Source organism: Falco naumanni, chromosome 9, assembly GCF_017639655.2.
Source record: "Falco naumanni isolate bFalNau1 chromosome 9, bFalNau1.pat, whole genome shotgun sequence".
Classification (NCBI taxonomy): Eukaryota; Metazoa; Chordata; class Aves; order Falconiformes; family Falconidae; genus Falco; species Falco naumanni.
In genome coordinates this window covers 25872081-25884507 of record NC_054062.1, presented here as the reverse complement: position 1 = coordinate 25884507, position 12427 = coordinate 25872081, and the positions used below count along the sequence as shown (strand labels likewise).

Genomic DNA, 12427 nt, shown 5'->3' with positions numbered 1-12427 from the left:
CTTTTCATCTATACTAAGTAGCTCAGACACTGTTCTTTAAACAAAGGATAAAACTTCACCTTTTACCTCAACATCTCTTGAAGATTTGGTATTATTGGATTTCTACTCTGGAAAGTGTCGACATCATATGTATCTCAGCTGTACCTTGGCAATGAAGGCATGGCAGTACAAAATCCTTTTTCTACTTTCATTGTAACATGCTCTTGAAATAAGATCAAATCATTCACTTAAAGCATTTGGGAGTGCATTCAGGTCAGATCTGAAGAATAATTTTGCCAAGCAGGAAATGAGAACAAACTTTTGAAGTACAAGTTTGAATCTTGATTCACAAGCCAGATGAAGTGAAACTAAAAGTAAAGCGGGTGGCTCTGTTAGCATCTTGCTCTTAATAACAGAGTAATTCAGTCACTCACGCTGAAGGCAAAGCAGCAAAGTTCTAATCGCCTCCCCTGCTTGATTCAGAGTAGGCATGAAAATACCTCCGCACTATGACACCATCCATTGGCAATCCAGTGCTGTCAGCAATGTATATTTATATGGCCTATCCCAAGTGCAACAACTTTCTCAGGGTGCCACTGACAACATACTGCTACTTTGATTCTCCTTAATATTTTAATATTTTGCTTTTACTGAAAACGTGTTTGCGTAGAACAATTAATTCAAAGCTGAATTAAACATTTTCTTTGACCTAAGATAGTTTTCCCCCATATAATGGAAATGCATTTAGTTTCAGGCTGAAATTGATTAAGAAGAATTCCTGAAAAAATTTCTCTTGTCACCATTTTATACCCTTTTCCACTGCAGACCTATTTGTTACATTTCTAGCTAGCAATAAAATGGCTCTGGCTATTATCCATGACTCTATATGACCATATATCAGCCTTTAAACAGTGATCACGTTAAATGGCTTGTAATATCAGTATGTCCCTAAAGTATCAAACCAACTTTCAAGCACCTTTAGGTTCTGCAACCCTTTGTCTCCATCTCATTCATGATGAAGAGACTTAAACTGCTAGTTTTCTTCTTAGTCATCATTTTTTTGCTATCTATAGCTTTTATAACTCAGGTGGCAGAATCTTTCTGGTGATTCTAGCTAAGGTCCCAGCATCACAATCCCTTCTGTTTGTTTGCTTTCAGATTTTTTTGACAATTTGCCTAAACTGGTCAGCTGATAAGACACAGTACAGTCTGACTGATAAGATCAGCATTTCTGGTGGTACTGTTGTATCATTAGTTGTGTTGTGTCATCTTTGAATGTCAAAGTTACTAGAATTGTCTTCAGAATACAGCCTTGTTCAAAATATAAGCTCTATAATTAAACCAAACTAAAACTTTGAAACGGCTTTTACCCTTAGATTATTTTAACATCCAAAATAATAATATACTACCTTATTTTTATACTGAATATAAGCCTTAATCTTGGTGAACGAAACTAAAACAATAGCTGGAAGGAAAAGATGGCTTCTCTTACATTCAATTTTTATCAAATGGAAAAATTTTAGAAATGGTATTTCAGCAACGTGGCCTTTCTCCTTCCTCGGAAATATGGTAAGTATTGAAACAAGAAACATGGCAATGGTGACTTGCAGATAATCTGTATGAAAGCAGCTGTTACACACTGTGTTCTTTTTAGGAACTTATGGTATTGAGTGGCCTTATGAATACATGAGGATTGCAAAAACTTCCGTTGTTCATTAATGAATCAAACTAATTACAGCACAACTTGAAAATTATCTAAAAATATACAATGGAAAAGATAATTTTCTAGTCTTAATTTCCAATAACTAAAATAAGAGGTGTTGATGATATCAGAGACATGAGTTAAACTTCCTGATGACTGACCCTGCCTGCATCAAAATATTCTGTCCTCTAAGCGAAGGATGCTGTCAAGTATTTTTAATTATAGCTGACTTCCTCGAGCATGGTATAGTATGGTAAAACTGTTGGCTTCCCATACCATAATTTATCCAGTTGGTGAAAACCTTATTTGCAGGGAGACATCATAGTTTCACTTTCCAATGACAGAACTGTGTCTATGTAATAGTAAACTAACGGTGAACTACACTGATCTCAGGGCTTCCAAGAATTCTGCCCTGTGGCATTTTCTGTTTATTTCAACATACACAAACTATAGAGATTTGTTAAGGAAAAGGCAGATAATCCCTTGGGATAATCAGGCCTAAATTAAAACTTTATAGAGGAGGTTTGGTATGTTCACTGGGGGAAGGAAACATGAGCTTCCATGGGTCAAGATTAGAAGAATTAATATTTAAGGGCATACCATAAAGAAGAAAACAATAGACAGTAATTGACGCTTTTCATCTGTCCTCTTTCTCTGTCCCTCTCTCAATCATTGTTTGATACTGGAAGACATGAATTCATGAGAGCCACTGCTAATGAAAAATGCACTAGAATTTAACTGCATTTCAGAGCTGCTGGTGTCAAGGGGACAAGTAATATCTGTGGCTGTCAGAATGTAAATTAAGTCGCTTCATATGATTCACACTCGAGATCCAGAAAAGAATGTGGCCAAGAAAATGACATGACATAGTTGGCAAACTTGAAGTTTAATAGAGAATTTGTTATCATGGTCAGACTTTGATCCCCCATTACACTGCTATTATGATGCAATAAATTATAGCAAACTTGTAACTGATAGGGGAAATTTTCTAGACCCCGAGAGTAACAAAGATCATTTTCTGAAGACCCTTTCAACCCGAGGAAAGTTAGAAACCATTAGTTCTTTTTATTCTTGGGTTTTTCTCTGGTAAAGCATATAATAATTCTTAAAAAAACTAAATATAAGAAGTCTTTAGTCTTTAGAACTGGTTTCAGTACCTTCAGTATGGTGCAAAAACATCATGTGCCAATTTTCAATGACATCATGAATATTGTTGCGTGCAACTCAGATCCAGGAAATAGCCTCTGTTGTTGGCAACATATTCAGCAAAAATTGCCACATCATCAGTTTGTGATGGAAGTCACAGCACTTCCAACCAGGCTCCCTCGGTACCTGCAGTTAGGCAAATGCAGCAGTACATAGCAGTACAGCCATTTGTGCCTCTGACATGGCTTCCAGCTTGTCAGAATTGAGATCAGTCATCTAAATGTTCAGCCTGAGACAAGCAGGGTTAACACTGTGAACAAAGCAGATGCCGTGAGCCCTGTGGAATCACACAAGTCTGTAAAATCTCCTCACTGTGAGGCACAAGGCTCATCACAGGACTGGCTGACCCAAACCGGAGGAGACTGACTTCCTGGGTTTGAAAGTTTAGCATGGTTTCTCCTTTTTGCAGGGGAAGAATTTAACATAATTCAATGTCACACGGATACTTAGCTACTGTTTAGCTGGATACTACTGATTAATGTTGAGGCAGCTGAGAGAGAGAGATACTGAGCCAGGGAATGACTGTGGACAGCTGCTGCTGCGTTTGCAGGAGAGGGGGAGTATGCAAGTGGAGCACCATCGCATCTTGCACATCCATGTGATCAGGGTGTAAGTTGTTAGTCATATCTACACCACAAACACAGCCCACGAGGAAGACCCCTGTTGTTGATGCTTCCAAAACATCACTCAGTACTCTGGAGTTGTATGGGTTATGTACAGAAACTTACCCCTACGCAAGCTCATATAGAATAGCAGACACGTACATACATGTGCATGTACACACCTGTTAGTAGGTGTTACAGTTCGACCGAACCTCTTCAGTTCTCACCTGCTATTTCTAGGTCTGCTCTGTATGCAAGTTAAAGGACAGTTTCTATAAAACAGTTGGGACATTTCGAAATACATGAAATATGCCAACAGCTTTCTCATTCTAAAAATGGTACTTAAAGTTTAAAATCATGTAAGGTTCAAAACAGAGCATGGAATTGAAGGCAGTGGTATTGACTGTAGGTGTCCTGAGTGTGATGCTGAAAACCGATTTGCCTGAATTATGATCTTCCCAAAATTCTCTATGTTAATTTTAATAACCATAATACTAAGCCTAGTACTTTGAAAATGAAGGGAAGGACAAACAATCCATTCCTAAACTGCTACTACAGCTAGATATACAATTTTTCTAAGGCAGTGCATGATGTACTTTTCCTAGAAGCCCCACAACTTTAGTAAGAACCTTTTAAAAAGCTTATCAAGATACATTACGTAATACACAATATGAATTTCAGCAGAGACAGTGACATCACCTGTTAGCCACTTTGTAGTTGACTCTGCAACCTTATTTATCCACATTGATGTTTTTTCATGACAGATATAGGATATCGGGCTCTCTGTAATCTGAAGTTTGCCATATTAGTTACCTTGCAAAGTGTGCATTGACTGAGAGGATGGAGGAAGTTAGGAGACATATTTGTACCTAACCTTGAGATAAAAGGTAACTTAATTATCTGTCTCCCTAACACCAGTCTCTGGCCCAGCTGGCGTGTAGTTATCTTTTTATTTTAAATGTTTACAGTGCAATTGTGCTCAGTAGCTATCTTATTCAAAATAATAGTAGTCTGATTTTTTTCTGTCTTTCTGGAAAGCAGTGATTTTAACAGAATATTTTTCAGAAATATTTTCTGCTTGGTCAGTACTGTGCACTGTCTGATCTGTGCACAGAACATCACATGAAAAATGCATGCACATATCAGGTACAAAACCTAATACTATCTGTGCCTCAGCTTGAGCTCATGAGAAGTTTTGTGCATTGCACGTAATAGCTGAATCTTGCACGCCCCTTTGTCTTTGCTGGCAAAATGTGACTTCAGATGAGTCAGAGGCCAAACTCTGCCAGGTGTAACAAATGTCCACAGAGCATGAATGGATAGAATTATTTATTACTATTAATGCCAGGAAGTATATTTTACAGGAAGTCATTTAATTATCTGTTGAAGTGCTAGGGTTCAGCATTTCAATACACAAAACTCAATGATGCATTAATTTAATCCACCTCCTTAGCATCTAGGCACATTTAGTAAAAAATGCAGGAATTGTTACAGTTGGTTCCAGTCATCAGAGTGATAGGCCCTGACAGCTTTAACTCTATAATTAACAGATAATATAAATAATGTATAAAACATATAGTACATAACATATAACTATATACATTATTATATGACATGATTAATTTATAAAAAGAGGCACTATTCGAAATCAGATTGCTATGAAAAACAAGTTTCAGTAAAATTACACTGCAAAAAGATAGCAAGTTTGATCACTGTATCTAGAACACAGAAAACTAAGACAGAACCACAATTTTACATAATAGGATCCAAAATCTTGCCACAGTTCAAAGAAAACTAGGAGTAAAAGATCAAGTGTACCTCATGTGTCTCACTTCTGCAAATGAATACACAAATAGCAGGCAGAGAAACTGAAGCAACTGTTACAAGCAAATGTCTTTTTCTACTAACAGGTAAGGGTTCCTTTGAGATATTTTGGTAGTTATTTTCACTATTTCAGCTACTTTTCAGAGTGGTTCAAGCTCCTTAAAAAGTGGTAAATTCTATGTTACAGATTTATGTATCTATTTTTGGCAGTAGTCCCCACTCACTGACTCAGAAAAGATATTCTTATGCCTCATACAGCAAGTGCATATACAAGGAATAGAAAACTCCTCATATGTGAACTGGAAACCCAGTCTATCATATACATCCATTACCAGAAAAGACTGAACGAGAACACCAAAGCATACAGTTCTTGCCAAACACATTCATATATTTGTGTTCAAGAAAACTTGAACACAATTCAAACTAGGTATACAGGCAGGGTTTACTGAAAAACTACCTCTTGCTTAAAAATGTCTTGCAGACCCTGTTAAATGCTTCCTAGCACCGATGGTCCTGACATATGAAAAAAAAAGCATAGCTCGATCTCCATTTGAACAGATTTTATATTGTTTAGCTATTTACTGGTATCAAATGACTACACTGAAATATAATAATCTTAAATGGATTTTATGGAAATATTATGATACAGAAAATTTCTGATTTTAATTTTATTAAAGCCATGAAAGTTAAGATGCCCATAAAAGTGATCGTTATCATTCCAAAAGAACAACAATTACTAATTATGAGTTTGGCATTTTCTTGCTTAAAGCAATTTTTAATTTTCCATATACTATGCCCATTTTCTACATGAAATGAAATTGATCCTTACTACTTTGAATCTAGTACTAACCATTATGAGTCATATTAGACATTTCAGTGTCTGTGTCTCTAGGACATACGGTACCCTGAGTGAGAGATATAACAGAATAATTTTACTTAGCTATTAAACAATTATACCCATGTTTTCTTACAGCTAAAAGGTTTATAATTTCTATTACTAAACCTAAAATATCTATTGGGGTTTTTTTCACTATCTGAGAACCTCAGCATGTCAAGTACAATGAAGATTCCAATTAATCTTCTCTGTAACCTGATTTTCTGTTGTTTTCCGACTCAAACAAGATTTGAATTTGAAGAACATACACTATACTGGGTCTATGTAACCTGTAACAATTTTCTACCTTAATAGCCATACTGAAGCATTTGAAAATTGTCAGTTATTTATCTTGCCATGAACTAGTAGCCAAAGAGTAAAACTATCATCTCTGAAGAAGGGTACAGTAAACCATGGATTGCAAAGTCAGGCACTGGGAGTGAAAGTATATCCTCTTGCTTACACCTAACAAAGCTAATGTTCAATATGGGCCATCCTTTCACTATACAAATTTTATGTTAAATTTAGTCAATTTCATCTCTAGAAAAAATGTTTTAAAAAGAAGAAAATTAATCAAATTAATAAAGATTTCACTTAGCAGAATCAGATAGCAAAATACAATTCATCTTCCTATGGACTTTTAACAAGTTGTGATAACCTCACAGAGCCATCTGTAAGTGCTACTCAATAAACATTCTGTGTTCAAAATAAAATAAGCTAAGTCTGTCTAAAAGAATACACCAATCTGGATTTTTCACAGCAAAGCCATGAAAAGTAGAATTCATACTTTCTGCCCCTCACTATAAGACTGAGGTCTTTACCTCAATTGACTATTCAGGTTTTTCCATGGGCTGTAGGGAAAGAGAGGCACCTCCATAAGACAACTCTTCCTGTCCTCAGAGAAACATCCAAGACACATGGGAAGAATCATTCTCTAGGATTTTTTCTCTCTCAGTCTCCCTCCAAAATCTATACAGGGACATTAGATAACATTGGCTAACATTTAACTTCTTGATAGCTAAATTCAAGAAAGATGAATCCATCTTCTCACTCATCCAGCCTTTGGTTGGAAATCTTAGTTTATGGTCAAGTTGCTTTCCCCCCTCACCCCATGCAGACTGACTATTTGAAGTCTGAGCATCTCATTGGCACCTAGTTAAAATTCTTACTGCATTACACCTGCCATGCTCTCAGAGACACATACGTTAGTCTGCTCCATCTAGAAAGCTGATAGGGAGTCCAGACTTTCAGTCGCTCCTGTAATAGCATTAGATCTCTGATGTGGAATGAGGAAGGTTGCTATCAGGTTGCTAGGCAATCAATACAAGTGTGGGCAAGATTTACAGCAGAACAGATAAGGGTAAAGGGAGAGTCATTATAGCGTAGTTTCTGATGATTAAATAATGCCTTAACCCGGAAGCAAGCCAGGGCTTTTTCCTCCAAAAGAAACCAACAGAAGCATTGGAATTGTTCCTGTTCAGATAAAGGTATCTGAACGTAGCCAATACCATTTCTGCATATTGCCATCTCATGAGTAGAGTTTACTATTAGCATACAATAAATTTTCAGATTTTTATATACCCCTGATTAAATTCTTTATGGATCCTATTTACTGACTGTAAAAGGTAAAGAATACAGAAATGGAAGTGTGAAATTGTTTAAAATTTGTATGCTTTAGGAATACATTAGAAGAAAAAAAAAAAGCATAACTAATATTCCATACCTGAGTAGTGGTTGCTTTGGATAAGAAGGTTGGTCACTGTTTTGGCATGGCTGAGGTTTTTTTGTGACTTGCTTATAAATATTCCTGGCAGTTACTCCAATCCATAGCATAGTAGAGAGTGTAGAATAATGTAGTACTATGCCAACCTAGAAAAGAGTGGACAGTAAACACATCAGTAAATGGATCAGTTAAACAAGACTTTTAGAAAAATCTTACTGCACAAGCGTACAAGAAAACTGATCTTTTTAAACTGAATTTGTAAGTGCATCCATTTTTACTTTCTCTCTGGTTATTTCTAACCAGGGAAAACATTTTTTAAAAAGCAGATTAAATCTGTTGTTTCCTAGAATCATAGATAATATCTGTGATACCAGATGATACGTTATGAAACTAAGACTGTAAAGATATTAATTTTCCAAGAACCTGATTAATGACAACTATTTACACCTGGATTTAAAGTGATGTAAAACTTAGTTTGTGCTGCAAGCTGTGTTAGTTTATCATGACAATGCAGTTTAAAAATTAATGAGAGGTCAAAATTTTACTTGCTATTATGCTACTATTTCTTTCATTTTTCAGGAATATCCCTGAATATCCAGTTCCCTCAGCTGTATATAGCCAAGGTTGACTTCTTGTAATGGGATCAGTACTATTTGCCTAAACCCAGATTATTTTCAGACATATTTCAAGGAACTTATAAACTTGGCCATACAATTTTTAAAATTAAAGTGACAGGTCTAGGCATCCTCCCTTAAAGACAAATACAAACTCTCAATAGTGTTGTTATATTTTGTCTCCAAAAACCTGGTGTGTTTATCATTGAATGTAAAATAAAGTACAAACACCTCTAAAATACTAACATTTTTGTTATGTTAGTAATTGTTATTCATTACTATGGAAACAGTAATTGGAATTTTATCCAATCTCCAATGCTTTATTACACCAGCCAAGTCTCCATCTGATTATATAAAATGAGGTTACCTTTGAAGCAATAACCTGACATTTTGCAGTGACAAGTAAAATATTGCTATAATTGGAAAGCACATAAATGTTTAAGGAATACAGAGAACTGCTGAATAAAGCTAACACAAATCTATTATAACGATTTATTTGAACCAGTGTTCATTTTTGCTCAACTTAAAATAATTGATGGGTAAAGAAAAAATGTTCCATTAATTTTGTTTACATTTAGTAAAATAGCACAAAACTTGAAGATAGCAGCAAATATCATCTACAGAAAACCCTTTGTAATTTTCTCTGGGACTTGTCTGACACATTAGACAAGGGAGTATAAAGCCTTCATAGCTGTTGTTGCTCGAGGTAAAAGAAGCAGAAATAAGAGAATGAGACAAGTTTGTACCATCAGCTGGCAGATGTTGCCAGTTCAGTGGCTAGTGCTGTCTGGACTTCGTTCATATGCAGCTTGCAGCATTTTCTGTAGGGACGCAGTGAATATGACTATGAGCTAGAGGTCAGAGTGAAGGAATAAGTCAGGAGGGAGAGGAGAAAGGGGGAGAAAAAGGAGGTGGGAGCCATGAGAAAGAACTGGAAAAATTCTAGAGCTTTGGTTTCTACACCTCCTTCTCATTTCAGCATAGCACTGCTACTATATATTCTGTCATTATCCTGCCCAAGTACGCCAAAGAATCCATAAGAATATGAACAGCAGGGATGAATTCTATGGGAGAAGGCACATGCATGTGAAATTTTGACAACATATACAGCCCTATATACAGAAATGATCACCCACTTAAGTGAACAAGATTCCTAAAAATAGTACAATAAAACAATTTTATTGAACTTTCAAGGACACGACTGAACTGAAAACATTGTTGTGCTACACCTTAGTCACATTACTTCACAGTGTGCTCATATTTCAGCAACTTAGTTCCTTCTGATGTATGGACAAATTGAACAAACACAGGCAAGAGACAGAAATGTTACCATCTTCTGTACTGGCTCTTTAATATGTCTCTTTCTCTTAAAAAAAATAAAATCAATTTGCATTTCGTGCTTAAAGGAAAAGAGGATATATCCTCATGGTACAGGACATCCTTATGACTGACAGATTTGAAGGACAATGGTGACAATTGAGATAAAACATACATGACACGACAAAAACGTGGAATTTGGAAGGGTGCACTGAGCTGTTATACTAATTTCCAAAGGAAAGGGTTACCCTTTTCTCTGTGTAGTGATGATTTTATTTCTCACTTCCTATCACTAAATTTACTTTCTGGACTAGAATTTTTGCTGTTATTCATCTACTACTAATAATCAGCAAAAAAAATGCCTGTCACCTCATCTTGAAAATTCAGTGTTTCAGAGTGGTGGACTTTACTCTCTGCCTCTTCCTTCCCCCTATCTCCACACTGACAGTCACGCCACGGAGATGCATTTTCCTCACTGTTGCACATAGGAGCTGTGGCTGCATGCTCTTGTGTCTCTTTCAGTGGGATCACCTCTTTCTAGCTCTCTTAAGCTAGGAAGACATCTGAGCCCTATGCTAGAAACACATGAGATACCAGCTTGTGACTTGGAAGGGCAAGACAAGGCTTAACAGAAAGGGGAACAGGACAAAGATAGTTTTGTTCAGTAAACTCTCAATTTTGTTAGTAAATGTAAACCTTAGGTTTATGCACTAAAGGTCCAGGGTACAAATTTATCTATGTATATCTTGTTACTGGATTTGTGCCTCCGTAAAGCCTAAGAGGACAGTTAATAGATACAAATTAAATACCCAAGTGTTCACTTAAAACTATAATCACTAGAACTTTTGAATTTCACATAAAATGTGTGGGAAGGGTCAAGTTTTCCACACAGAACAAAGGATTATAATTGAATATATTAGTGATGACCTTTATTCATAAGAAGGTTTTCCACTGGCAGGCTAAATGGTACAGAAAGAACTGTCAGGATGTATGCATTGAAGACAGCATTGCACCTAAAGCTGTTTAATAACCACAGTTATATGGTGAAAATTTTCCCGTTTTCTTGGACTCGTTTTTTCCATGTCCTGTGTTCTTAGAACTCTTATCTTTGGGAATAAGCACCAGCCTACTGAATAGAAGATTACACTTTTCTACAGTAAGAAGATGCTGTCTGTATATGCTCCTTCAATACATTTCAGTACTTTAGAGGTAACTTAAGTTCCAGACCAGAATGCACATTTATGCAAAGCATTTTGTCACAAAAAACTCTCTTGATCAGCTTTAACTTGAACACAAATTCTTTGTTTTCCTATAGTTTTTAATTTAATTTCTTTTTCTTCAGTTGTAATCATATTTCAGATAAGACTGTCCTTCTTCAGCCAGTTCTACTTAAAGAAGGATATGGATATATATGACATCCCAATTAAACTACTAATCCTGCCCTGAAAGTGATTTTTTTTCAGTGAGATGAAGGGATTCAGGAATTTCTCTGCAGTCTGTAACACCACTAGATGTGAATATTTCATGATCTTAAAACACTTAGCCTTAGAACAACCCCGTGCTCCCTTCACAAGTAGAAAATTTAGAGCAAGAAGTTCAGATCCACAGATCAGGTACCTGAGACTAGGAAGGGCTGGTTTGGCATGCACATCTAACTCCATAGCGTGCAAAGTCTTTAGCTGCCTCAGGTTGCTGCTAGTAAAAGTTTCCAGCCACTTGAAGTCTTGCTTGTGCCTATGACAACCTGTTCCTGCCTCAGCAGAGCTGAACAGTGCAGCACCTTTCTCAGCAAAGACCACTCAAGGACTCTTGAATAGCATTTGTCACTTCAGACACCCTAACTGGCAAACTTGGTCACAGCACTTAACTTTACACCCATTCTTTAAAAAAAAAAAAAAAAAAAAAAGCTAGAGTTGAAAGAACTGCTCTTTCCTCCCTCCTTCTATAGTTTTTCTATCTACCACTTCCACCCAACTATGTGGTGCATAGTTCTACGACCTCCTTAATTTAACAGGATTCAAAACCAAATTCTGGACTTCCAAGAATAGTACTCTGACTTCTAGGCTACTGGTTAGTATGGAATGGGCTTCACCTTTCTTGCTGAAGATTTACTGCCCTATAGAAAGGAATTCACAAGCACCTTCACATATGACACTCATATGACATATGACACTGGCTCTGATTGAGGCCATTCTGCCATTCCTAACACAACATTTGCCTTGCATAAAGGATTTTTCCATAAACTCAAGACTCTGAATTCTACAACAATAGTTGGCATTTAGTGACATCCAGAATCAGATTTGTGGGTAATCTAAACAGTCTGCAGATATAATCTCATTCACACAGGAAATCTGTGAAGAAATCCAGTCTTCCAGACCAGCACTCTAACATCAGTTCTCTTTATAAATCATAAAGATTGCATAGAATACACAAGTGAGACTGTCTATACAAAATCCTCTCTGAAACAGGTAAGCAGGTTTAAAAGGGAATTTTAGATTTTTAGATTCCAGATAAAAATAAATATCTTACCATCTCTTAAAACACTTTTTTTTTTTTTTTTTTTTTTTTAATTATTTTGCCTTCAAG

General features: G+C 36.3%; 1 protein-coding gene across 2 annotated transcripts in view; it reads right to left on the bottom strand.

Moving 5' to 3' along the window:
• LOC121094010 (adhesion G protein-coupled receptor A3-like) overlaps positions 1–12427 on the bottom strand; it is a 277788-nt gene that overhangs the window by 27179 nt on the left and 238182 nt on the right. For both annotated transcript variants that reach the window (XM_040607076.1, XM_040607077.1), the window contains one exon: positions 7911–8056. In XM_040607076.1, coding sequence (XP_040463010.1) covers positions 7911–8056 — 146 coding nt within the window. The remainder of the gene's footprint in view (positions 1–7910; positions 8057–12427) is intronic.